At 42.2% G+C, this 26,979-nt stretch overlaps 10 protein-coding genes across 10 annotated transcripts; 5 read left to right on the top strand and 5 right to left on the bottom strand.

Annotated features, from left to right (window-relative positions):
* Window positions 1-149: 149 nt before the first annotated feature.
* ATC70_011385 (uncharacterized protein) lies at window positions 150-1,312 on the bottom strand (the record flags this gene model as incomplete). Its single annotated transcript, XM_064830577.1, has 3 exons — window positions 150-525; window positions 580-794; window positions 851-1,312. The coding sequence occupies 3 exons, from the start codon at window positions 1,310-1,312 to the stop codon at window positions 150-152; spliced, it is 1,053 nt and encodes a 350-aa protein (XP_064683079.1).
* Window positions 1,313-1,460: 148 nt separating this feature from the next.
* On the bottom strand, window positions 1,461-3,133 carry ATC70_011384 (uncharacterized protein; the record flags this gene model as incomplete). The annotated part of the gene is made up of 2 exons (XM_064830576.1): window positions 1,461-2,569; window positions 2,674-3,133. 2 exons carry the CDS (start codon window positions 3,131-3,133, stop codon window positions 1,461-1,463), a joined length of 1,569 nt encoding a protein of 522 aa, XP_064683078.1.
* A 484-nt stretch (window positions 3,134-3,617) lies between these two features.
* Window positions 3,618-6,187, top strand: ATC70_011383 (uncharacterized protein; the record flags this gene model as incomplete). Its single annotated transcript, XM_064830575.1, has 7 exons — window positions 3,618-3,834; window positions 3,904-3,913; window positions 3,982-4,214; window positions 4,274-4,306; window positions 4,366-4,564; window positions 4,644-5,011; window positions 5,070-6,187. The coding sequence occupies 7 exons, from the start codon at window positions 3,618-3,620 to the stop codon at window positions 6,185-6,187; spliced, it is 2,178 nt and encodes a 725-aa protein (XP_064683077.1).
* A 640-nt stretch (window positions 6,188-6,827) lies between these two features.
* Window positions 6,828-8,009, bottom strand: ATC70_011382 (uncharacterized protein; the record flags this gene model as incomplete). Its single annotated transcript, XM_064830574.1, has 4 exons — window positions 6,828-7,289; window positions 7,361-7,486; window positions 7,550-7,794; window positions 7,850-8,009. 4 exons carry the CDS (start codon window positions 8,007-8,009, stop codon window positions 6,828-6,830), a joined length of 993 nt encoding a protein of 330 aa, XP_064683076.1.
* An 803-nt stretch (window positions 8,010-8,812) lies between these two features.
* Window positions 8,813-9,478, top strand: ATC70_011381 (Aa_trans domain-containing protein; the record flags this gene model as incomplete). Its single annotated transcript, XM_064830573.1, has 1 exon — window positions 8,813-9,478. The coding sequence occupies one exon, from the start codon at window positions 8,813-8,815 to the stop codon at window positions 9,476-9,478; it is 666 nt and encodes a 221-aa protein (XP_064683075.1).
* A 391-nt stretch (window positions 9,479-9,869) lies between these two features.
* ATC70_011380 (uncharacterized protein) lies at window positions 9,870-11,263 on the bottom strand (the record flags this gene model as incomplete). Its single annotated transcript, XM_064830572.1, has 3 exons — window positions 9,870-10,708; window positions 10,765-10,917; window positions 10,975-11,263. The coding sequence occupies 3 exons, from the start codon at window positions 11,261-11,263 to the stop codon at window positions 9,870-9,872; spliced, it is 1,281 nt and encodes a 426-aa protein (XP_064683074.1).
* A 603-nt stretch (window positions 11,264-11,866) lies between these two features.
* Window positions 11,867-12,870, bottom strand: ARO1_2 (3-dehydroquinate dehydratase (3-dehydroquinase); the record flags this gene model as incomplete). The annotated part of the gene is made up of 6 exons (XM_064830571.1): window positions 11,867-11,942; window positions 12,009-12,294; window positions 12,353-12,386; window positions 12,443-12,555; window positions 12,615-12,704; window positions 12,756-12,870. The coding sequence occupies 6 exons, from the start codon at window positions 12,868-12,870 to the stop codon at window positions 11,867-11,869; spliced, it is 714 nt and encodes a 237-aa protein (XP_064683073.1).
* Window positions 12,871-15,615: 2,745 nt separating this feature from the next.
* On the top strand, window positions 15,616-19,611 carry ATC70_011378 (uncharacterized protein; the record flags this gene model as incomplete). The annotated part of the gene is made up of 1 exon (XM_064830570.1): window positions 15,616-19,611. The coding sequence occupies one exon, from the start codon at window positions 15,616-15,618 to the stop codon at window positions 19,609-19,611; it is 3,996 nt and encodes a 1,331-aa protein (XP_064683072.1).
* Window positions 19,612-20,996: 1,385 nt separating this feature from the next.
* On the top strand, window positions 20,997-22,499 carry ATC70_011377 (uncharacterized protein; the record flags this gene model as incomplete). The annotated part of the gene is made up of 1 exon (XM_064830569.1): window positions 20,997-22,499. One exon carries the CDS (start codon window positions 20,997-20,999, stop codon window positions 22,497-22,499), a length of 1,503 nt encoding a protein of 500 aa, XP_064683071.1.
* Window positions 22,500-22,974: 475 nt separating this feature from the next.
* On the top strand, window positions 22,975-26,379 carry ATC70_011376 (uncharacterized protein; the record flags this gene model as incomplete). The annotated part of the gene is made up of 1 exon (XM_064830568.1): window positions 22,975-26,379. The coding sequence occupies one exon, from the start codon at window positions 22,975-22,977 to the stop codon at window positions 26,377-26,379; it is 3,405 nt and encodes a 1,134-aa protein (XP_064683070.1).
* Window positions 26,380-26,979: the final 600 nt, after the last annotated feature.

The following is a 26,979-nucleotide window of genomic DNA, read 5'->3' as shown; positions in this document are numbered from 1 at the left end:
GATGCGTGGTTCATTTTAGTGGTGAAATAAGCCAGGGTCAATCTTCCTTCTCGAGGAAACGGAGCTGATGCTCCATACTGGCCGGAGGATCTCACAGATAAGAAAGTAGTGAAGTATATTGCCTTGAATTAGTTACAAAAATAAAGTGTTTATTGTACAGATGGTATCCATCTACCCCCATTGTCTGATAGAATAGAATTGATCCTAGATTTCAAGGTCCTCATTTGATCCAAGTGGTACTTGGAAGCAGCAAAGCAATCGCATTGACCCTTTTTGGAAAAGGAGCAATTAGGTGCTTTACTGCTAATAAAGGCATATTTTGGAGGCGAATGCAAATTAAACTTTTTCTGTATGTCTGGTATCAGTGTTTCAGTTATGCTCTGTTTCTTGCTGAGAATATTCGGCGGGAACTTGAGATTGGGATAATAGTCAACTCGAGTGAATACCAGCATGACATGATTCCACCATGTGTTTGGCTGAAACTGTTGCATCATACTGTTGAAATGGTCAAGAATAGACATGATGCTATTATAAAACGGATTAAATTCTGGCAATGTATAGATTCGAGTTAGACTTTACTTGTTTGTTGCTGAATCGCACTGAAATACCAGCAGAAACGCATCAATGCCTAATCGACCGCCGAGATCGAGTATGTAATCTTGAAACACCTTTAAAAACTCGGCGTCTCTCTGCATGGTATCTGCAAATCCAGGCGTATCAGCCACAGTGATAATGGTCTCTATTTGATCGATCGCCCAGACGCCTGTTCTCTCGGTAATGCAGTCAGTGACAGACTAGTTTGAGGGTTTAGTCCGTGATAGTCAGCTTCATCTCAAATGCGTAGACTTACTTTGGCAGCAGCTTTTGCCTTGAACTCATCATAGCCCAAGATCAAATTCAAAAGGCTTGATTTACCTGCCCCTGTTTTGCCCAGAGGCACAACGACCAGATGTTGCATTGGATCTTCGTCTGGCTCAGCAATGAAAATCTGTTGTACTGTATTGTTATCATTGGATGGAATCAACGGATCGAAACCTGTAATAGGCTGAAATGGGAAGAGATTGCTCGCAGCCAATGATCGTTGCAGCACTTGCTCGGATCCTCGACGTATGCCTTGGTGCTGGTGTCTCTGTGATTCATTCAAATCCCACATGGTAGCGTGCCGAGTGGGATGGTGGTAGGGCTGTGGCAAGGGAGCTCGGTAAAGATTGGAGGTGGAATCCACCGAACGCACGCTGTTTTCACCTCTGTTGAATGAGTTGTATTTGTAATGATCTGGTTGAGGAGAAACGGGCGTATTTTCTCGAGACATATATAATAAGAGTGTTTACTTGAAAAAAGGACAAAAGAGAATACCACTACATACACAAATCTGCTGTGCTTTACAGCCCTTTTTTTTTTTCTTGTAACACATGAGAGCAATAAATTATTTATTTGAAAGAATGAGAGAGGGCCACACTTTAGCCCGAAATAACCACTTTCCCCTTTTCAAGAAAACCATGTTCACGATCACCACCCATAAATGTAGGACATATACAGAATCGGACCAAGCCATTTGTCCTGCCCTTCACTTCTGTCATGGTTTCCTCTTCAAATGGCTGCTTGCTGCCCTCCTCGATAGCCACAGTTGTAATCTCCACTTCCTGGCCGCGAATAGCGATGCATAGTTTGAGCGCTTTATCCACAATATCGCAGATCTTGTTGTAGTATCGCTTCTCCTCCTCCACAGCAGCATCGTTTTCACGTAAAAATGGATGGTAAATATCTGCTAAATCATCGTAAATCTTCTTGGCGATAGCCTGTTTTTCTTTCTGAGCAGCCTGCTGAATCTCTGTCTCTGGCTTGCTTTTTGCAACAACAGCGGCCATTTGTTGTCTGAGGCGCACTGAGAACTGAGAGTTGTGTTGTTGGAGCCATGTGTGTAAGGCGTAATAGGCGTCGTTGACCTTGAGTCCAGGATAAATGGGTGACTTAAAGACATAGTTGACCAAATGTTCATGCACCAACTTCTCGGCCAGCAAGTTGACAAAGGAAGGCTCCAACTCGTTTGTGGTGGGATCCAAAATGGGTAGATTGGGCCACGTTTGGCAAAACTTCTCGGCAGCCTTGGCTTTATCAGCCTTCTTGTTCAAGGTCATGATCAAACGAGCAATGGAGTATTTGAGCAGTTTGAAAGAGTCGCGAATGGTGGATAGATCATCATCAGTGGCTCGAATAGCACGTGTGTGCTCAAAGAAGCTGTGTTCAATGCTAGAGTATTCAGCTTCTCTCTCTTTAAAGATGCGTTGGGCTTCGTTGAGCTCGTTCTGAAGACGCTCCTTGTTCTTCTTTTCATTCTGCATCTCTAAAGATCTTTGAGCAATGAGTTCGTTTAGCTGTTCTAATTCCAGTTGAAAATTCATGTGTTGCTGCTGTTGTTGTTGTTGTTGCTGTTGTTGCTGTTGTTGCTGTTGTTGCTGTTGTTGCTGTTGTTGCTGTTGCTGGTGCTGTTGGTTCTGATCAACCTCATCTACAGGTGAAATATTGGATTTGACTTCATTCTCGGTGATATTCATATCAAAGCGATCTTCTGCAATTTAGAGAGGGAAAAAGAGAGAGAGAGAAAAAGGGGAGAAATAAATAAAAACAAGGTTATAAATAAAGGAACATCAATATGAACAAATATCTGCGTACCTTGCTTTTGATGAGGCTGCTGCTGCTGCTGCTGCTGTTGCTGTTGCTGCAACTGTGCCTGTACTTGCGGCTGTGTCTGTGGTGGAGGTGGGGCATATTGCTGTTGCTGGTGTTGGTAATGAAAGTTGTCGCTTGCGCTTGTTGGGCCGTAAGAAGCAGACGTCGCCAAGATAGGTCTGGTCAAGAAACCAGTATTATCATCACCACTGCTATTGGACGATGTAGAGGATTCCTTGTTTTTGGTGTTTTTAGTCTTGAATAAACCTCTCATCTTACTTCCTGCAGAGTTAAGGTTACGAACTGTCTTTGAGCGATGAACCGATTTTGAAGGTGTAGGAGAAATATCAAATGGCTCATGTGAGGGCACTTGAGGTGGCTGTTGCTGTTGCTGTTGCTGTGCTGGATAGGGTTGCTGCTGTTGCTGCTGATCTTCTAATGAATATCTGGTAACTTCACTCATATTTGGCTACGTTGTATAGGGAAAAGAAGAAAAATAAAAAATAAAATAGAAATAGGGGTACTTGAGAAGGTCAAATTTAATAATTTATATTTAGTTTGTGATCATGATTGGCCTATTTTTAAGTATCTATTATGGGCTCTCTATCTTTAAAGGGCCTATCGAATGTGTGTGGCACATTTGAGGCAATGTGGAAAAATCCGGGCAGCTAAACGGTACATATAATGGTAGTAAGCACGATTCTTAATAAACCAGAACTAAGCGATTGAGTGAGTAACCAGCTGGATTTGGATTAGCTGCAAAAGTCTGACAAGGGTTGAGAATTGCTACATTCTGGAGTGATGGGCGGTTGTCAATTATAACGCATGGAAGGATAGAGAGGTCTAAGCGCACCGCATCGATCAACAAGTTGCTATAAAAGGCCATCAATGCAAATGTTTGTCTACATTTTTCTTCTTTTCTCTTTACATTATCCTTACATTTTAGAATGAAATTAGTTAGTTTTATCATTCCACTCACCGTGGTAGCTCAATGCTGCTTGGCTCAAAAAGACCCGGTTGGTGATGCCTATGTCGTTGATGCTGGCACCACTGAGACTACCAACTTTGGTGCCAAAATCAACAACACTGACAGTCTAACTGTCGGCAGAAGAGGCCCCACGCTTTTAGAAGACTTTCAATTGAGAGAGAAGATTATGCATTTTGGTAAGTTGAATGCTGCTGAGGCTGGTCATCGATACTAAATGTATCTACCCATTCTCCTCCTTTCTACAGATCACGAAAGGTATGTCTCATTTATCTACTACGGATGGCTCCATGATGCATGCACTAACATCTGTCACTTTGCTTTAGAATTCCTGAGCGTGTTGTCCATGCAAGAGGCGTTGGTGCTCACGGCTACTTCCAACCCTATAAAGACTGGTCCAACATCACTGCAGCCAAGTTCCTTCAGGATCCTGATGTTAAGACGCCTACCTTTGTTCGTTTCTCCACTGTATTGGGCTCAAGAGGATCTCCTGACACAGTGCGCGATGTTCGCGGTTTTGCTACACGATTCTACACTGGCGAAGGCAACTTTGATCTTGGTAAGATGGAAAAGGACACCCATGTACAACATGGTACTAACGTAGCATGATTATGACAGTCGGTAACGTCATTGCACCCTTCTTTATCCAAGGTATGTTTCTTGGTTGATGCAGTAGTGATGAAACTATGATTTTAATATAAGCGTACTAGATGCTATCAAATTTCCAGACTTGATTCATGCAGGCAAGCCTGAGCCAGACAAGGAAGTCCCTCAAGCAGGAACTGCGCACTGCACTTCGTATGATTTCTTTGCTGAACATACAGAGAGTATTCATACTGTCATGTGGGTTCTTTCAGGCCGTGGTCTTGCCAAAAGTTTCCGACAAGTCGAAGGGTTTGGAGTTCATACGTACGTAAACATAACTTCATACGGATGATTTGATGATGGCGTCATATTGACCAATGTTTTATAATTTATCAAACTTTAGGTTCAGATTTATCAATGAGGAAGGCAAAACTGTATTTGTCAAATTTCATTGGAAGCCATTGCAAGGTTTGTCCAACTTGGTGTGGGACGAAGCTCAGAAGATCGCTGGTAAAGACATTGACTATCATCGTAACGATCTGTACACTGCCATTGAAAAAGGAGACTATCCCGAATATGAACTTGGTGTCCAGATCGTGAAGCCTGAGGACGAAGACAGCTTTGACTTTGATTTGCTCGATTCTACCAAGATCATTCCAGAGTCCATTGTGCCTGTTACCAAGCTCGGTAAGATGACATTGAATCGCAATGTGGAGAACTTCTTTTCCGAAACCGAGCAAGTTACTTTCCATATGGGACACGTCGTCAGAGGTAAATGCACACATTCTCTCTCATACCAACGCGATGCTAACACATGGACTACGCACAGGTATCACCTTCACCGATGACCCTCTCTTGCAAGGTCGCTTGTTCAGTTATCTTGACACTCAAATCAACAGAATGAACTCTGCCAACTTCCTCCAATTGCCCATCAACAAGCCCTTGGTCCCCGTCCACAACAACCAACGTGATGGTTACATGCAACGCAATGTTTACAAGGGTAAGGTCGCCTACTTTCCAAATAAGATGCAAGACAACACACCCGCTATGGCCAATAACAAGACTGATGGCTACTTGGAGTATCCCGAGCATCTCAATGCCAATAAGCAAAGAGGCAAAGGTGGCAAGTTTGCTGATCACTACTCTCAAGCTACTCTCTTCTGGAACAGTTTAACTACTCCTGAGCAACAACAGTTGGTCGATGCTGCTCGCTTTGAAATTGGCAAATGCGCTGACAATGACGTCCGCAAGAGAATGGTGCAAGTATTCAATCATGTCGATAACAATTTTGCCGTCCGTGTTGCCTATGGTCTGGGTGTACCAGAGCCCAAGCCTGTTACAAAGAATGACAAGAAGACCTCTAAAGGTTTATCCATTGAAAACTATCCCAAGCCTAACCATATCCGTGCTAAGAAGGTGGCCATCTTCACTGCCCCAGGCATCGATGTCTCTGAAGCTAAAACCATGTTTGATTTCCTCCAGAAAGAAGGTGCTTATCCCGAGTATGTTGGCTTCAAGTTGGGTGAGCAAGACGGTATTCTTACCAACCACACTTTCCTTACTACATCTTCTGTGCTCTACGATGCTGTCTATGTGCCTTCTGGAGAAAAGAGTGCCTTCCAATTGTTGACAGATAGCGTCTCTGCTTTCCCTTACAATGAACCTTCTGTCTTCTTGTTGGATGCTTACCGTCATGGTAAACCTATTGCTGCTTCTGGTCGTGCTACAACTTTGTTGAAGGCTGCTCAATTGCCCAGTGAAGCTCTTAATATTAGCACTCCCAAGCAAAAAGAGATTGGTGTCTTTGTTTCCAGCGATGCTGGAAGCGATTTACAAACCCTCTTCAAGGATGGCATCATTCAACAGCGTTATTGGAACAGATTGCCTATTGATTCCAATGCTGAAAAGTCTCCCACTTCCTCTCAAAAGATGATTCTCCAAGAATAGGTGCAATCAATGCAATTCTTTTTTTTTTTTTTTCCTCCATTCGTTTAGCATTTTATTCTTTCAATAAAAAAAAAAGTGTATACTTTTCTCTCATCTCCTGCCCTAAAACAGATTTGTGAGTGTGCATGCGATCACATTAAGCGATTGCATAAATTGTTGCTTTAATAATATCGTTTGCACCATAAATCAAAAGACAAAAATGCATATTTTTCTAAATTGAGAATAGTCGATCTTTTGCTGTGGTTCTGATTGCCCATTGATGGATAACATGCTTTTGGAGGATACATGAAAGAAATTTAATCGTTATATTCAACTTTTTACACATGGCCAGATGGCATACAAACAATAAATAGATCACAGTTTCGTGAGAATCGAATAAGACTGTGGTGAACATCGTGATGTGATCGATCTGTGCACCCATTCATCATGATTGCGATCGAGATGTTTTCATATTCAACTGCATCAATGCGATTTGTGCTACGGAATAGGTACACCCAACCAAATAGTCCAAAGTAGCGCATTGACGTTATACACATTGGACAGCCCAACGCACCATCATTATGAAACTATCTTACCGAAACCTTTTGCAACGGCCATCATTACTATTCCATTCTGATGCAAGGGTCAAGCTACCTCTATTTTATTCTCTGTACTTTTGGAAAAGCTCTGTAGCCTTTACTAAATCAACATTGCCACCACAAAGTACAACACCAATTCTTTGGATGCTCTCCTTCTTCACAATCTCTTTAAAGTCCTGATTGTACAAAGCAACGGCTACACCAACAGCTGCACTGGCTTCAATGCAAAGCTTCATTCGACCCCAAACCAGCTCCATTGCACGAATAATCTCCTTTTCTGAAACGGTATAGACGCCATCTACATTCTTGTGTATCTCAGAGAAGGCAATATCACCAAGGTTCGTCAACAAGCCGTCAGCCACGGACTTGGCTATCTCGTTTGTGGCACGCTCCTTATTAGTAAACGATCGATAAGTGTCATCCACAGCGGCTGGTTCAGCAGCAAACACTTTAATACCTGGCTTCAATGCTTTGGCAGCAATAGACATGCCGGTAAGCATCCCACCACCGCCTACAGGAATAAGCTTTTATAATGTACAAGTAAGTTTTCCCAAAGCTAACCGAGAACCAACAGCACATTGACTGAACCACTTACAATAGCATCGAGATCTTTCACTTGAGAAAGCAATTCGAGAGCGATTGTACCTTGACCAGCAATGACATTTGGGTTGTTGAAAGGGTGAATCAAGGTAGCGTTTGTCTTTAATCTGACTTCCTCGGCCTACAAATAGAAAGGTTGGTTCAGCGTCATTGAGGATGATCTACAAAAGTAAATAAAACTTACAGTTTTCTCGCGCACAGCCTGAATAGGCTGGCATTCGATGATGTTGGCTCCAAAGCCAAGTACTGCTGCCTTTTTGATGTCTGGTGTGGTTGTTGGCATAACAATGTAAGCAGGAATGCCTCGGTTTCTAGCTGCCAAAGCCAAAGCCTGTGCATGATTGCCACTAGAATGTGTTACAACACCATTAGCTGCCTCTTGGTCGCTCAAGAGTGCGACAGCATTGCTTGCACCTCTAAATTTGAATGCTTTGGAAAGCTGATTGGCACTTCTATCTTGTGAGTGTTGGTGCTTACAACTTACATCCCGTTTTTTGTAGCAATTCGCACTTGAAAAAGAGTTCCACAGGTGCATCTGGTTCTGAAGCGAGGTCATCCAAAGCTGTGCATGTTTGAACAGGGGTTCTATGGACTTGAATACGCTCGCTGGCTTGAATGATATTGTCAATGGTGATTGAAGACATCAGGAATACTAAAAATCAATTGAAGAAAAGGGTGAGAAAATTGGAAATGAAAGGTACAGAGGGTGTGAGATACATTTCTGTACCACGAGCAGAACTTGATTGGACATCGATATTAAAAATTTGATGGCGAGATGGTGGCATTGAAGAACAGAGCAAGCCTTGTTCTGTACAGTGCGATCTTGTGTAGCACGGCACAATGAGATCTCAGTTTGTGAATGAACAGAGATTGTGCTTGTGCCAGCCCTCACTCTGCCTCTGAGGAGCGAGGTTAGCATACTCCAAAGAAGAGACGTCAGTCTAAAGCATCAATGCAATTTTTTTTATTATTATTATTATTATTATTCCTATGATACCAGAGTTTTGGGAGATAAAAGTAAAGGTATTATAACCTAAAAAGCTCAACTCTTTATTGAGAAGCCAATCTCTTACACATCTTGCTGTTATAAGCTTCAAGATGCTTCACGTCGCTGTAGATTTACATTTTGAAAATGGTCAACGTGTATCACCAATGTAAATTTAAACCAGCACCCACTATTTGACAATAACGGCTCTTGGTTTATCTGCTATAGGTTGTTCAAAAGCAACTGATCACAGCCGAAAGCACTAGCTTTGCTGTAGACGACAACAACATGCTTGCTTCACTAAAGCTGCTGTCAAATGTGAGGCAGATCAGGTTTGATGATTTGAACGCGGTAGTTGAATGATCGCTGCCACAAAATGTGATGGTAACAAGGTCCCCCCTCCCCTCTCAGTTCATTTTTTTCATCTGAACCCTTCTCCACATCACTTTGTATACAACAAGTATGTTTTCAGCCTTTAGAAAGAATGCCTTGAGCACCTACAACACTACTTCCAGCATTATCAGCAACGTCTTTCAACGTCAACCTGCTGCCATCACACAAACTGTCCGTTTTGCATCCAATTTCTCACCAAAGCGTACCAAATACCGTAAAGCACACAAGGGTAAGATCCCAATTCCCATCGGTGGATCTACCAAGGGAACCACAGTTGAATTCGGTGATTACGGTTTGCGAGTTAAGGAGGGAGCTCGTCTTACAGGTCGTCAATTGACAGCTGTTCACAATGCTCTCAAGCGTAAAATCAAGCCTGTCAAGGGTTCACAATTATGGATGCGTGTATTCCCTGATATTCCTGTCTCCAGCAAAGGTAATGAAGTTCGTATGGGTAAGGGTAAGGGTACTTTTGAATACTGGGCCTGTCGTGTTCCTTTGAACCGTATCATCTTTGAGATCAGTGGTATGAGAAAGGAAATTGCCAAGGAAGCTTTCCGTTTAGCTTCTCATAAGCTGCCCGTCAAGGTTGAAATGGTTGAACGTGGTGCTAAACCTATTGTTGGTGCTGGTTTCTCTCCCGCCAAGGCTACCATTGTCAAAGAAGCATCACCCTCAACACCACCATCTACAACAGCACCAGCAACAGCAGCTTCTGGCCCTTCCGCCACTGCTTAAATGATTTCCTCCCCTTTCTATTGCACTTTTTGCTTTCATATAGACGCCTGTATCATAAATAAAATATTTACACACTAATAAGCAGTTGAGATATGACTTTATTCAGAGAAAAAGGAGGCAAAAACCTACATCAAATGTTCATGTGCACACATTGACATTGATCAAGAGAGATACGGTTCGAAATAAGATTCGTATAGGAAAACATATCAAAAGCACCCAAGAAAAGATGGTGAAAAAAAAAAAAAAAAGTATATATAAATATATATATAAAAATGTCTAATAGCGTTATAACGAATCACTCTCTCATTAATGCAATAGGCAGGTTATTTGTAGATTGTTCATAAAACGAAAAAATTGAATTTGAAAGCAACTAGATAAAATATATAACTCGTTACTGTTGCTGCGCTTGAGGTTGTTGTTGTTGTTGAGCCTGTTGCTGAAGAGGAGATCCAGCAGGAGATGAGCCAGGTGTACCATAAACACTGTTGGGTGCACTGGTGTTGCTGTTTGTGACATGAGACAAGTGGCTATTGACATAAGTGTGAGCAGAATCAGCAGTGAAGCTGGTTCCAGTGATGATGTTGTTTTCATGAGAGGCTTCACGAGAGTGAGGACGACTTGGAGGAGGAGTGTTTTGATGTGTCTCTTCGGCCTTGATTTCGTCCAACGTGTCTGCAGGTTTGGCGCCATCATTGTTGGCCAACACAGAACTGCAAAGTTGAGATAGAATGGTCAATTTTGATCCCTCATCATCGTCATCTTCTTCCACTTTGGCCATGTTTCCATCGGTAGCTGCGGGAGTGGAATTGGTAGGAGTGGCAGCAGCACTATTGTTGGCATTTGGATCAGGGGATTGTTGATCTTGTCTGAATCCATTGTTGAGAACAGGAGATTGCTGTTGCTGTTGAGGTGAAATGATGTTCATAGCAGCTTGATAAGATAAAACGGGGGGATTGGTAGGATACATTTGAGCGAGGTTGTTGGGAACCATATAAGCTTGAGGCATCATGGCATTGCTTCCGTTGTAGCCGTAAGGATCGTAGGCTTGAGTGGTTTGGAAAGGCTGATAGTGGATAGGCATTGTGTTGGAAGTGGTAGGCGTGGTGGCGGTTGAAGTAGTAGCAGGAGTGCTGGCACCGTTTGTTTGCGTAGGAGGAGTGTAAAGGTTGGCGTTGACTACAGAGGCTGGCATGGGCGTGGAAGCACCAGATGAAGTGACACTGTCAGTAACTAAAAAATTACACAAATTAATACCCAAACTTAGATTTTCGAGATAGGCAACATACCATTCTTGTTTCTCTTCTTGTAAGGTCCACGCTTAACACCCTTCTTACGCTCCTTACGAACCGAGTTGACACAGGTTTCTGTCAATCCATACTTGATGCATCTTTGACATGGTCTACCCACATCACATTTCTTACAGGCCTTTTGACAATTGACTAGGGATGTCATCAGTATACAGCATTGTTTGTGCCATCATCCACATGATACATTACCACATGCATTCTTGACCTGCTTTCTCTTAGGTTTGCCATGAGCCCCAATGTCTAGACCCTGTTGCTGTTGTTGCTGTTGCTCTTCCATCTTGACTTGGGTGGCAGCCAGTACAGACAAAGGAGGCATAGCGGCAGGACTGTAGATGGCAAGATTAGTACCACTCAATGACATGGGCTGCTGAGGCTGTGTCTGCTGTACTTGGTTGTTCTGAGGCTGTTGTTGATTCTGATTCTGATTTTGCTGCTGTTGGCCATCAAAACCAGGAAAGTAAGGTGTGAATTGTTGCATTTTGGAGTGAATTTAAATTGCTGCAAAAGGCGAATTGTCAATGTCAGTGCTTCCAGAGGAGTTTTTATTTCCTGGGCTACTACTTACATCTTTTAGATTGCAAAGCAATGTTGTTATTTTCGTCGAGAGAGAGAGAGAGAGAGAGAGAGAGAGAGAGAGAGAAGAGAGATGTCTTTCTTTTTTTCGTTTTTTTGTTTTAAATTTTTTTCGCAGCAAGCAAGTCCAACTTCAAAAAAATTTCTTCGGATTGGGGTGTGGATGAGCAGAAAAACTTGTATCGAAAGGTGAGTCTTCAGATGCTTCTTGAGGGTGAAATGTGTGCTTTTCTGCCTTGTTATACAATGATATCAAAAGTGTTTGTATGATTGTGCAAAAGTAGTAACGGAGTCTCTTTAATTTTTGAAAAATCGGAGCACCAAAGGCCTTGTGTTTAATAGCAGCAGCAGCTACGTTTGTACAAAGAGAAAGAGAGATGTTGTATGTAAAAAAAATTTTCTTGTATTATGATTCAAAGCCATCCATCTTTTGACCGTCAAATTCTTGTGATTGTTTATTCTTTACTTTATTTAGCAATCATCTAGATGTTACTTGATCCACAACATTCTATGGATTTGTCATGAATCGAGTGATGAATTTCTCGAGTTCTTTTCTGCTGGATGAGTTGGATGGTAGGTAATGTCTACAGAAATCATACAGTGAGTGTTTGAGTTTGAGTATGAATTTCACAAGCAATTAATTTCTTTACCCTCCTGTATGACGGAAGATGGTTGGATTTTCAAACGTCTCGGATAGAGATATCATTGCCTCGGGTAATACTAGTGTGTCTAAATCACCAATGAAATGCATGCTAGGTGTTTTTACTGGCTTATCTTTGTTCAGCATGATGTTGGTTGCCTCTTGCATTGTGGGCTTGAAGCCTGCAACAATGATTGAGAATTTGAAGGGTGGATGTTCAAATGTTGGAGAGATCAAATCAGGAAAGTATGTTCTGTCTTCCAACAACTCAGTCAGGAGTGCAGCAAAGCAAGCACCTGTTGCAAGATTCGGGTCAGATCAAGAGCGTTATTGTTAATTACGATTCATGCGAACCTTGTGAAAATCCCATAATGCCATCAAATGGTCCCTATCCGCCCAAATGAGTCTTTCCATATTTACATCTAACAAGTATGTGTTTGATACCTCTTTTACCAACACATCTTTCACATAATCGATCGACTCTTTGAACCCCACAAAAAATCCGTTCTGTGTGGGTTTATATTTAGGAGAGTACCACCATCCAAATGGTTTGTGCTCTGCTCAAATGATAATTGTAAGCATTGGAGGATTTTATACAGACACATCCACTGATTACCTTCAGATGACTCTTCTTTGGCTGCTTCTTCTCTTTCTGTGATAGTAGAATACGTTGGTGGGCTGATATGATGTGGTCCAGTGATATATACTAGCAAGTTTGTCAATCGACGAATGTAAAGATGTTTGCATTATGCTTTACCAAAATCAGCCAAATCTTCGACACTTTTACGAGCGACAGCTGTTTTCGTGCGAAACATGGTGGCATTTTGAGTATATCCATGAAGACACAAGATCCTTAGTTTGCTGGTCGTCATGATCGTCAAAGCGCAAGTCGAGACAAAGACAGAAATAAAGAAGAGAAATGCAAAGATGAACAAAATTTTCCAATCTATTGGAACTCAACATATGGTATTTTGGGGGGGGGCATTTACCTCATACATGGAAAACCCAATATATGTGAAGGGCCCCGTCTTGATTCATTTGCGCAAATAACCACTGCATGATAAGATGGATAAAAGCATTATTTCACCTTTGTTTGCGCTACATTTGATGACCTGATTCACAATTAAGATTTTGTTAATCAACAGTTTTTAATACAAGAGCTCATTACATAATTTGCGGGAATTCTTTTGCAGGCGAAAAAAGTCTAAATGCATTGATTTACATATCAGCAAATGCATTTTAGGATTGCGGTTGAACCAGAGCAGTGCCCTGATAATGGATGAACCCAAGATTGGTCCTTGCGCAATTACATCTCAGCTGCGATAAGCCTTTTGAAGTATATCATGTCTGGGCAACAGACTTTCCAGAAACACGAATGCAATGAAAGACTAAATCACCTGAGAATGTTTTCTTTTAAGCAAAGAAAAATGAGCATCACGCATCCATTTGGGTATTCAAATTTGGTATGCATTTGCTCATCTTTTGTATATAGTCTTCATTGTATGATCCCAAGGGCCATGCCGAGTATATGCACACAAGCAAATGTATAAAAGACAGCCAGATTTGACAGCTTTCAAGCCTTCATATCTTGACATGTAGATGCTTCTGACTCACCGGAATAACGCCAAACAATTGTACTTGGGTAGTAGTAACTTCCTGACACCTTTGCTCAACTTTTTGGACCAAAAAAAAACATGGCCAAAAATTGACCAAAAAACCATGAGGGGCACCTCATAGCTTTTGACGAAAATCAAACGATTGCATTTTTGACCTTGAAAATGAAGACTTTTACTATGGCATATATTGGATCAAAATGTTTCTCTCGATCCAAAGTCATCTCTGAAACTACTTTTATGAGGTTTTCATATGCAAAATATGGCTATTTTCGCAAAAAACCTCATTTCATATTTTACCGAATTGCTCAATAATTTCAGTCAAAACAGCTATTACAATTAGCACCATTGGAAGCGCCTTGAAAAGTACTTCAAGAATGTATTAGGAAGCATTTTTTTTTTTTTTTTTTTTTTGTAGGGGAGACGAGCTCCAGTTTTTATTTAAAGTCCTGTAAATGTCGCTATGAGTGATAGACAAGACTGTTGGTGGACCCAATGTCAGTCATGATGGGGAATAAATTATGGAAAGGAAGTTGGGAAAGAAATCTACTACAAATAAGGTGGGCACTTAGAGCCAATACAATCATGCTAAGTTGTCATACAGAGATACTGGATAAGAGAACATTCACCAAACGAGGACATCAGTACGACCGTAAATAATTAATCAAAATGCGTTCACTGGGATTTGAACCGGGATCCTCCCGTTGGCATACGGGAGTTTTACCACTTCGCCCTACCACCAGGGGCTGTATTAGGAAGCATTTTTTTTTTTTTTTTGTAGGGGAGCCGAGCTCCATTTTTTATTTTAAGTCCTTCAAATGTCGCTATGAGTGATAGGAAAGACTGGGTATGATTACAAGAGGATCGGAGGAACGAAAGAAAAAAATAAAAATAACAGATAGAAAAGAGCAAATGGATAAAAGAGGAAAAACTGAATACTTACGAATCTAGCTTTAACTCGGCATCCAAGCGAGCAAGAGAGCGAGCAAGACGATGTTGAACAGTGTCAGCGATGAACGGGGTTCGGTCGAAGATCCAGCGCCAGTGCGCTTGCCATATTGTCAGCAGAGTAGTTGCGAAAAGTTGAGGAATAGAGAGATCATTGAACGAGAGAGAGAGATCACGATCAAGATAGGGAGAGGAGCAGAGTAATATTTGTTGGAAGAAATGAATCAGATCAACATCAGAGATTGAGGAAGAAGCAGAGAGATAGGTGTGGTACATGTGTCGCCAGACCAATAACTTGGGAGGGCAGGAGAACAGAGTATGGGTGATATCCTCCGTGGTAGAGGCAGAGCAGATGGTACATAGGGGAGAAGGGTGTTTTTCGGGGATGCGTAAATGTAGCAGAGCTCTTGAAGGGATTTTTTCGTAAATAGCTCGGTACCAGACCGTGCGAGCAGCCAGGGGGATTGAGATTCTCCAGAAGGAGAGCCATTGAGCCGGCCGGAGAGGAGAGAGTGAGGAGGAGGTAGAGGAGAGGGTTTGATGTATTAGGAAGCATAGGCTGATCAACACAATTTATATAGTCGAACATCATAGAATAGATTAAAGAAGTCGAAAAAAGACGAAATCTGCCCAATCTTGAACAGAAAAATGTCGTGTAACACCATATCAATGGTATAAAGATCCAAGCATCCACATCAATAAACGTCAGTCTTTCTTCTTCCTACATATTATAGTGGTCCCTTTATTCCTGAACAATACATGGTGAGGCTCCCTAACTGAATTCTCGAACCCGGAAACCACTAGATATATCAAAGGCTCACACTCGACTACACCAAATCACACATATCGCAAGATCACACATATCGCAAGATCACAAAACATCGCTCCAGCACACAGCTGCAATCACCTACTCGCAAACAGGCCCGAACAACAGAACCAAAAAACTACTTCACGCAGCAAGTAAAATTTATCGCATCCCTTCGAAAGGTTTACACCACAACAAACAGTACCTCGTCTATCACATCATCTTATCACACCACCCCACAGTCCGTTAACATGGCCGATTCCAACACCAAGGAGTTCATCCAATACATGAACCTTGAAAAGGTCAAGTCTATTGACATGCCACGGTATGAATTGCATTCTAGCTTACGTACCTACATCAAAGAATTTGAATTACAGGCAAATTTCGTAGGCATTGAAAACATGGATATCTGTACCGTCCAACTAGGTCGCTTCATGCCTCCCGTCATCAAAAACTGGTTACCTACCTTACCTTCCTCAGTCAGACAAAACTGGGCCAACGTAACTGAACAAATGCTGTTACAATTTGGTCGTCCTGCCGACGAGGAATATCGAGAGTTCAAGTCCAATTTGAAGCGATGTCAACAACCCAAGCAGGAGTCCATCAAACTACATAGTGCTAAATGGAAACATTTGCTAAGTCTGCTGCCGGATAATCATATCTCGGATGCTCATCAAATATCTTTATTTACTCAATCGCTACACGACAGAGGATTACGTGCTACATTAACAGCGTATGTAGAACTCGCTAAGGTCACAACGGTGCAAGAAGTTATCACGAAGGCCATCGATTTTGAACACAAGGCTAGGCTCAATGATAATACTGATGAACAAGCACACTTATCGGGATCCCACACTCAATCCACGATGGATGACCCAATGGAAGTTGATTATGTTAATAGCTCAAACTCGTACAAAGACAAAAGTACTAAAAGACCATTCAGAAATAGCAAAAAGTCATTCAATTCCAAACCTCGTTCACGATTTCCTCCGGATCCTGTACCTCGATTATACAACAAACAAGGACATCCTGTCTGCGGTCACTGCTTCGGCGAACATCGAAATTACGAATGTCCCACACAGGCATCCTCTGTGCATCAGACAGACACTATTGAACACCCAGAGGATGACTCAGGATTAATGGAATTGGGGTCCCCGGTTCCTCTTAATCACATTCGTGCTACTTCCATGCATGCTATTCGAACCACTCAACATGACAGTTTCACTCCCACAACTAAAATCGTCATTGGAGATCACACTATTCATGCATTATGGGACACAGGTTCTGCTATCACTGCCATGGATTATGACACATGCGTTACACTGCAGTTGACAATAGACAACAATCAGATCATCAGTTACACAGACGTGAACAATCGTACAGCACAAACGATGGGTATTACTAAATTGAATCTTTTTGGTTACGAAACGAAATTTCATGTTATACGCGGTTTGGCTCGTCAGGCTATCATCGGCTGGGATTTCATGTGCAGATTTCAGGTCAATATGAATACTAAACTCAAAATGTTCACACTACAAACTGACAATCATCTTATAAACTTACATTACGAGACCACAGCTACGAGGCGTTGTAACATCCAATTAACCGATTCCCAAGATGCTCGGATACAAGATGTATTACAAGAGTTCAAAGAATTATTACGCAAAGACTCGGACAAGCCCTCAGTTACTACCAAAATGGAATTCACCATCGACACGGGAGACCATCCTCCCATTTACATTCGACCAAGACATTACCATCCTGACATACAATCGAAGATCGACGCCAAGCTCTCTGAACTGGAACGCAATGGAATTGTCAGCAAAGTCAACTTCACGGATTGGGGCTTCCCAGTAACAGCGGTCCCTAAGCCAAACGGCTCTCTTCGCATATGCGGAAACTACGTCAAACTAAATGCGATCACAAAGACTATCAAGTATCCGTTTATCAACCTCCATCATGCACTGCAGTCTCTGGGCAACGCAAAATATTTTTCAAAAATAGATCTCCTGTCAGGCTATTTTCAAATTCCCATTGCTGCTGCTGACAAGCCCAAGAGTGCCCTGGTAACACCTAACTCTACATATGTTTTTAACACGATGGCCATGGGGATGAAAAATGCCCCAGCACACTTTCAATTATTAATGGATCAGGTACTCGGGGACATGAGATACAGAACTGCTATCGCTTATCAAGACGACACCATACTGTTCTCTGATACCTTTGACAATCATGTGCTCCAGTTACGCAAACTCCTAACGAGACTGAGGGAAGCCAATTTGACCATCAACATTGAAAAGTGCCAATTTGGGCTAAATCAAATCAATTTCTTAGGTTTCATTGTCTCTGATCAGGGTGTCCATGCTGACATGGATAAAGTTACACCTATCACTAATCTACGGGCTCCCACAAATATAAAAGAGGTTGAAAGGTTACTCGGCATGGCAGGAGTGTATTCCAAGTTTATATCCAAGTATCAAGTAATGGTGGAACCAATTCGACGCTTGAAGATCAAAGATGTACCATTCGCTTGGGAATCCGAACAGGAGCACGCGTTTCAAGAACTCAAAAGGTCTCTCGCTGCATTACCTTACTTGAAACAACCCAATTTCAAACTTCCATTCGAGCTTCATTGCGATGCTGCCACCTCAGCAGGCATTGCTGTCATACTCTGCCAACGGTACGATGACACACCTTACCCTCTCTCCTTCGCATCCCGCAGTGTCACCAAGTTTGAAAAAAACTACTCCATCCGTGAATTGGAAGCTTTAGCCATCATCTTTGGGGTTAAGAAATTTAGAATGTATCTTGAATGCAACCAATTTACCGTATTCACTGACCATTCATCCCTCCAGTGGCTTCTTAATACCGATGCGGACAAACAACCCAGACTTTGGCGATGGTGCCTCTTTCTACAGGCTTATGATTTCAAGGTCATATACATACCTGGAAAGGTGAACCATGCTGCGGATACACTATCTCGTGCTGCGATTCATGCAATTGCCTCTCATCATCCGGACATCGATTGGGCCAAGGAACAAAGACTGGATCCCATGTTACGACCATACTTTAACAACACGAATGTCAAGTACTCCAAGCATAAAGTCGTCGATGGCATACTATACAAGGTAGAAAACAAACAGCACAAGACCATAGCCACAGACATGTACATAATGGTACCTAGCCATCTGGTAGCGAATCTGATCAGCAAACATCATGACTCCAAGTTTGCAGGACATGGCGGTATCGCCAAGACCAAGGCTTCCTTGGTAAAAGCGCACTTGTACTGGACCAACATGACTCATGATATCAATGCCTATATTCAGAAGTGTCAAATTTGTCAAAGAATCAAGGGACATGTTGCTACTAAGCATAATATGACCACTACCCATGGAACAGCTCCGTTCATCAAGGTCGCAATCGACTACTTTGGTCCTCTGCCAACGTCAAGCGCGGGACATCAATACGTGTTGGTGGTTATAGACACATTCACAAAATACGTAGAACTATATCCTACCAGGTCTACAGCATCTCAAGAATTGGCTTCCATCATGTACACTCAGTTTATATTGCGACATGGCGTTCCCAACGAGATCATGTGTGATAACGGAAACAGCCTTGGATCACAATTCACCCAGCAAGTAGCAAGATATGTAGACATCAACATCGTATACACACCGCCGTATCATCCATCATCCAACGGGATAGTGGAACGATTCATGAAAACACTACGAACAATGATTTTATCATACACGGATATCAACCAGATTTCTACAAGATGGAGCAGCAACTTGAGGATAATTCGATTTGTATACAACAATATGTATCACCATTCTATCAAGACGTCCCCATTTGAGTTGGTCCACGGGCGCACAGCACGCACACCATTATCAACGATAATACCAGAGAAATTACCGGATTCATACAATGAACAAGACACCCCGGAATCACACTTCGCGAAACAGTTACAAATCAAGCTTCAAGTTACATTTGAACATGTACACAAACATTTGGAGAAAATATATGATAATCAAAAACTAACACCACAATTTGAAATCAATGACAAAGTATACATTTTCAACAATCGTATTTCCACTCGCAACAATCCAAGAAAACTACAAGTAGATTGGATAGGTCCTTGCACAATACAGAAGGTCCTGTCCACCACAAGATACGATGTAATCAATGATGCCACAGGTCAAAAACACAAAAACACCCATGTGTCTTTTCTGAAACCATCTCACTGATCAACTTCTACCTATCATCAAGCTTTTTCCTATATTAGGTTTTTTAACGCGATTTTCATTCATACATTTATATCATAGTCCTTATTTAAATTCTATATCTTATCACAGCGGTGGGATGTCGTGTAACACCATATCAATGGTATAAAGATCCAAGCATCCACATCAATAAACGTCAGTCTTTCTTCTTCCTACATATTATAGTGGTCCCTTTATTCCTGAACAATACAAAAAGCAAACTGAGTTTCAATTGATTTTTGCGGGTGGTGTTGATGCCGGTTGGCCCAAACGCCTTTTTGATAATGACATTGATGATAACAACGATGGTTGTGATGATGCTGATCAAATGAGGATCATGGGGTTAAAATTACAAATGCTTAGCCCGAATAAAGTCTTTCTTGTGTGAGTTTTCCTTATAACGTTGTCTTTTGCAATGACAATATCTCAAAAAAGTCGCTGTAGATTTTACGTAAGTTCTGTATTTACTTTTGACCAGTTTTATGCTGCCATCTCAAGAGCAACATCAGCGAATGAATAACTCCCTCTCCTGACTCTGATATAGCCTTTTTTTTTTTTTTTTTTTTTTTTTTTTTTTTTTTTTTTTACTATTAATTGGTTGTTTCAAATCTACTTGATATGCCAGATTTTTATTATCTCTGATTTGAAATGTCATCGAGCGTAGGAAGATTGACCGGCTAGTATTGATATACCAATGACTGCAATCATTTACATGGAAAATGCCAATAACTGCTATTAAGTGAATGTAGATTTTCAGATAGATCTTCATTGATTGCTGGCTCTTCACTGGAAATATCTCATCAAGATTCCGGCATGTTGATTGAGATGGCTTCATTTGATATCAGAAAAATGCACGATGTGCATTGTAATATTTTTGATCAACGAGTTTATTCGAAGCATCTACCGACATTGATTGAACTGCTTTTTCTATACCCAGAGATAATCGGCGTGCTCAAATTACATAGCCAAAGTCATTGCTTTTGATTAGTAGAAGCATAAAGTAAATTACAAGGCCATCATCTAATTTCAATGAGGTCACATTTTCGCATTAGGATTTGTATTTGAATGAGCAATTCTGGATAATCAAAGCTATCTGATTAGTAAGTTGGCAACAATATCGGAGAAAAAAGAGTAGCAATGCTATGCTATTGCATATTTTGACTCGCAATTTCCTTCGAATTAGCTTAATAGCATTGATTGTCATCACAATACGCATGCCATTGCATTTGCCAGCACAAAACTGGTTCAATCTCCAACAAACATTTTTTCACTTGAAATGAGGATTTCTGATACACTTTCGACTTGTTTGAACTATTTTATGACTTCTTTAATCTATTTTGTCAATCTATTCTGTGTGGTATCTTTTTCGCATGTCAGACACTAGTCAAGTACATCAACGTTCCTCGCAAGCTGACACTGCGGCTCCACTGTTGTGGACTCATGTGGTTAACTCACGCCGCAAAGGGAACAACAGACAACAACAATCCATCGTCTCTTTCAATCCCACTATCGTCAAACGACCTGTAACGGAAGCAGAGGCCTCGCAACAGGCCATCAATGGGGATACTTCGCCACCTCCTCAGGCGGTTATCCGTCCATTCCTCAAAGGCGTGGAACAGGATTCCGTCTTCATCGATCTGACACCTATCAAGAATCGCAATCTCTTGAACAAGGCTCTTCTTCAATTCAACGAAGCCTCTAATGCTGAAGACATGTATGAAGAATTTCTTGGATACCGGAAACAACCTCGACACTACCTCAACCATGCCTTCTTGGAAACCATGTGGCTGCCCAACAGCGAAGGTCGTAAGACTCTCATTGAAGAAGGTATCACTCTAGAGGATGGCACCTTTGTGAAAGGGTTTGCCTCGTACCATGCTGATGCTACGATTGTGAAACTGACCCTGGAGAATCTTCCTTTCTTGCCTGCCCTTCAGTTGAAGGAGGAAATGGCTGCCCGACTTTCTGCGTTCGGGGATGTCTTGGATCACGGCATCTCGAGAACTGATGGGATCTATCAAGGAGAAGGTTATGCTACACTTAATCTAACGGTTCCTTCCAGCCCTGGTTATGAATGTCAAGAGTTACATCCCGTTGGGAAATCTTGCCCTGGTCATCGCCATTTGGAGAAACTCAGCCGTGTCATTGTCTGGGATTTGACAGCTTCGGATCAAAGAAAAGTTTTACTCCAATGGGATCAAATGCCGGCTTTCTGTCGTAATTGTCAGAGCTCTGAACACTGTCGGGCTGATTGTCCTGACTACAAGAAGTGGGTCCGCTGCCATCATTGCAATGAAACTGGACATGTGGTGAAGAACTGCAGTCGCAATAACAGCCCAAACAAGGTCCGTGCGGTGGAAAACACTCCTGCCAAACCCCGAAAGGGCTCTCAGGTGGCCAAAGAGGGTAAAAAGGGTACTCAGGGTGGCTCCAAAGTAACTCCTGGTGGTGCTCCAGTTGGAAACAAAGGTAATGCCCAAGGAAAAGGCCAGGATGTTGCATCTGGTGGTTCCCAAGGTGATTCCGATAATCGAATTGCTGCTACCCAGCAAGGTAGCACTCAAGGTGACGCTGATAGTCAAACAGGTGCTAGAAAGCAGGTAGTTGATAGAGATGTTCAAATGGATGATCTTCCAAAACTCCAAGTTAAAGAAGTCGATGGGAAAGGGGCTTCCAATGATATTATCATGTACGACTCTTCTACCCATTCTGCTAATGAACGAGAGGAGCGCCCTGAACGCCCTGCGAAGAAGATCGGTAAATTTAATGGCGCGGATGATGTTAGTTCTGCCAAACAACAAGCTGCATCTAATGAAGTAGAGACTGGACACCAACTCGGCTTGACAGGCCCTCCTTCACCTCCCCAACATTAATATGATTAATCAGCAAAATACAGTGAAAATAGCCACCCTCAATTGCCGTGGCCTAAAAAAAACAGATAACACCAAAAAAAGACAACAATTTATTAGATATCTTCGAACATTAGGATATGACATCTTAGTGCTTCAAGAAACACATGCAACAGACAACACATTTATAGACATACTCAACACTCAATTTACTTGCAAGTCGAGTCTTTGGACTCAACATTGCGGCATCATTTCCCTCAACACTCACTACTCACTCAAACACATCTCAGAAGGCATTGATGGGGGTCGATTTATCTTGGCTTCCCTTCATCTTACTCGAGACCTGGAAAATTCACCCAATTCACCACCAATAGCAACAATACTTAATATTTACGGTCGTGCGTCCGCTCACACCGACCGATCAGCGTTCTATTCAGAACTCATTGGCACACAAATTGTCAAAGAAACTATTACTACTACAACAAACACCGTCTTTATCATGGGAGACTTCAACTACCAGTACAAGGATCGTCGAGTCGATGGCACCCTCACCAGTGCACCAGTAGAATGGACCGATCTACTCGATGATTACTTTATTGACGTTTTTGGGGAAGACAAACACAACACATGGCATAGTGGAAGCAATTCAGGGATTCTGGATTACATCTTTTGTAGTTCAAACGCCCATCATCTAGTCACTAGCACCAACCAGCAGTATCTGTCTCCTGCCTGGACCGACCATGAACTCTTGGGATTCTCTTTTCGATATCAAGATGCGAATGGCCGTGGCCCTGGTAACTGGAAGGCAAATCCGTTCTTAGCTTGCAACAAAACATTTAGGAAGGCATTGGCAGAATTCCTCATTGATAGTGAGGCGCGTCTGGCAGAAATCAAGCGTTTCTCCACTCCCCAACAACAATGGGATTGGATCAAAGCCGAAGTAAAGATGTTTATCAAACAGTATCAAATGGAGGATTTGAACTGGCGGAAACAACAGCTACACCGACTGCTATCAAAGAGAAACAAGATGATGCGGCATAAGAAGACAAGAGGCTTGGTGTTTCAAGGCTTGGACACGGTTAATCAACAGATTCAATCTCTCCAGCACTCTCTTGCAGAAATAGAGATCTTGAAGGCAGGAAAATTTTGGCGGGAACATGGTGAGAAATCTCCAGGCTTCCTGAAGCGCTCTGTGGTGTCTCGAGAAAATCGTCGTTCAATTGTGGAACTCAGGAACCCTACAACTGGCGATCTATGTCAAGATCAACCTAGCATCTCCAACATTGCTACCAACTTTTACACCTCACTGTTCACACCGGAGGCTCTGGATTCAACCTCCCTCAGTGTTATAATTCGCAACATCCCAGGTCATTTGAAGCTCAACAGCGAGCAGCAGGAATCATTGATGATGCCGATTGATGTGGAGGAACTCTTGACCGATAGCAAGCAGACTCGTCGTTTGAGTAGTCCTGGACCTGATGGATTACCTTATGAAATCCTGTACTTGGTAATGAAATTTCCACCGTTCCATGATCTCATCCAATTAGTCTACAATGAAGCTTTAAAGAAGGGTAAGTTCCCGCCATCTTGGAACGAATCCGTCATGTGTCTGCTTTACAAGAAAGGCGATCCAGCTGAAATGAAGAACTACCGTCCTCTGTCTCTGGCTAATTCAGACTACAAGCTCTTCACTCGCAATATCAACCGTCGAATCATGGAAGTCTCTTCCAACTTGATCAGCCGACATCAGCTTGGGTTTATTCCTGGTCGATTCATTGCTGAAAATGGAATGATCTGCCAGCTCCTAATGGAAGATGCTCAACGGAAATGGTCCATCGCTGAACAACAGGAAAATGATCCTTCCTTTAACACTTTGGATTATGACATCGGTCTTCTTCTGGATCAAGAAAAGGCATACGATCGGGTGAACTTGGAATATTTGAGGAAGGTATTGGGGAAATTTGGGTTTCCTCGCCCTATTATCAAGTGTATCTCCAAGTTGATGGGTGACAACCTCATACGTATCAACATCAATGGCCATCTGTCAACTGAAGTGGCGAAACTTCGAGGCTTGAAGCAGGGGGATCCTCTCTCTCCTGTACTGTACAACTTGGCATTTGAACCTTTTCTGCTTGCAATCCTGCATGATCGCCAATTTCAAGGCTACTTGATGGGTACTGCACGAACAAAACTCCTGTGCTATGCTGATGACGCTTTGGTGTTTATCCATGACTCCAATGATTTGACTCGGTTACAGCTCCATATGGCTCGTTACTGTGCTGCCTCCAACGCCAAGTTCAATAATGCCAAGGTGGAAGCCTTTTCAGTGTCTGGTCGGGATACATGGGATATGTGGGATGGTCCATTATCACAAATGGGTATCACACATCTCCATTCTGTTGAGGACGATGAACCGTTGACCTATCTGGGATTTCCTCTCGTCCAAAGTAGGATTCAGCGAGTTCACTTTATGGGTGCTTTGGTAACAAAGATCAAAACTGCCATCCAGATTCATTCTGGTCGCTCCCTGTCGGTCGTTGGAAAGGCTACAGTGCTGAACTCTCTTTTGCTCTCCAAGCTATGGTACATCCTGCGTGTTACGCCTTTGACTCAAGCTGACTTCAAGCAGCTGCGTTCTCTGGCTATTCAGTTCTTGAGAAGAAACATCTTCCCCGTCATCCCTTGGAAGGTGTGGACTCTACCAAAGGACAAAGGTGGTCTCGGTGTTGTAGACATCCAAATACAAGCTTCAGCTTTGTATTTTCGTTGGCTCCACCCATTACTGGTTCAAGATCAAGATGTCATAGATTCCCATCCTGTGTCGTACCTCTTAAGCTACCACATTCGCAATGTTAATGGTTACCCCCACCATCAAATCCCGCTGCTATTTCCCTCTGCTCGTCGTACTAAGGGGTTGAAAAAGCAACGCACGGGAACTGTCGATATGTTATATCGTACAGTTGACTATCTTCCTAAGTCGTTTGATGCGGCACCGATCAATTCTGCAACTGCCATGGCTCTTCCATTACAGGCGGCTTTCTATGTTCCTCCATCCTCCTCACTGGTTGTTCCTCTTAAAGTCAAAGAGATGATGGTTTCTGATGTATTTCAGTACGATGCCCGGCTTAACTTTGTACATTGGAGAGACACTCGTGACCCTTCCCTCCTCAGGTGGAAGAGAGCTCCTTCAACAGTGTTCAGAGGCCTCGCATCTGGCACTCTTAAATTCCAACCCTACTTCCTCCCAGTGTGTAATCCAGCCCCTGTAGTAGATCCTGGAGTCTCTTTTGCGCCGCTGGTGGATCAATTTTGTCTGCACGATGGCCAATCTCTTAGAAACGCTCAGGCTTCCGCCAAAACATTTCGTCTGTCTGTACTGTCGTCGGCGGAACAGCCCTTGGTCTTGCAAAATGTCTCTGCTGCTAATTGGAAATTCTTTTGGTCCCTGTCTCTTACCTACATTCAACGTAATGTGATATACCGATTCATCGCAGGCTGTATCCCTTCTAGAAGCAGATTACACTACATGATGCCTGCATTTTTCGAGTCCCACAATTGTCCTGTCTGCTTGTCCCCCAATGAAACTGCCAGCCACCTGCTCTTTGACTGTCCATCCAAAGAAAAGGTATGGCAAGGCGTCATTTTTGAGTTCCTATGGCCCACCACGTCCATCACTGACATCAAAGAGGCTCTTCTGTCCCTGGACTTTTCAGATATCTGGTACTCCCAAGTCAAAGGCATCCATCCATACAGAATCCTACTCATCACCCTGTCTCAAATATGGCTAGCCCATATGCGCTTTGTTTTTGACGGCACTATCTTTGTCCCTGAGGCAATTCTGGTACATATCCACTCCACTGTCCGACAGACAGTGGATGAAGATCAAATCCATTCCCTCTTGTAATTTAGATAGTTAGATAGTTCCTTTTGTTAGTTTAGTTTAGTTTCCATTTATATTTATATTTTTTTCATTTCTCAATTGCACCCGCCTCTTCACTCTGACCTATTACTCTTAGTGTACGCGGCTCAATCAATAAACACAATTTAAAAAAAAAAAAAAAGAACTATTTTATGAGATTCGACTATATAAATTGTGTTGATTAGCCTATGCTTCCTAATACATTCTTGAAGTACTTTTCAAGGCGCTTCCAATGGTGCTAATTGTAATAGCTGTTTTGACTGAAATTATTGAGCAATTCGGTAAAATATGAAATGAGGTTTTTTGCGAAAATAGCCATATTTTGCATATGAAAACCTCATAAAAGTAGTTTCAGAGATGACTTTGGATCGAGAGAAACATTTTGATCCAATATATGCCATAGTAAAAGTCTTCATTTTCAAGGTCAAAAATGCAATCGTTTGATTTTCGTCAAAAGCTATGAGGTGCCCCTCATGGTTTTTTGGTCAATTTTTGGCCATGTTTTTTTTTGGTCCAAAAAGTTGAGCAAAGGTGTCAGGAAGTTACTACTACCCAAGTACAATTGTTTGGCGTTATTCCGGTGAG

This window comes from Mucor velutinosus, assembly GCF_035048745.1.
Source record: "Mucor velutinosus strain NIH1002 chromosome Unknown tig00001564, whole genome shotgun sequence".
NCBI lineage: Eukaryota > Fungi > Mucoromycota > Mucoromycetes > Mucorales > Mucoraceae > Mucor > Mucor velutinosus.
Note: the sequence above shows the minus strand (reverse complement) of the source record. Positions and strands in the feature narration are given on the sequence as shown.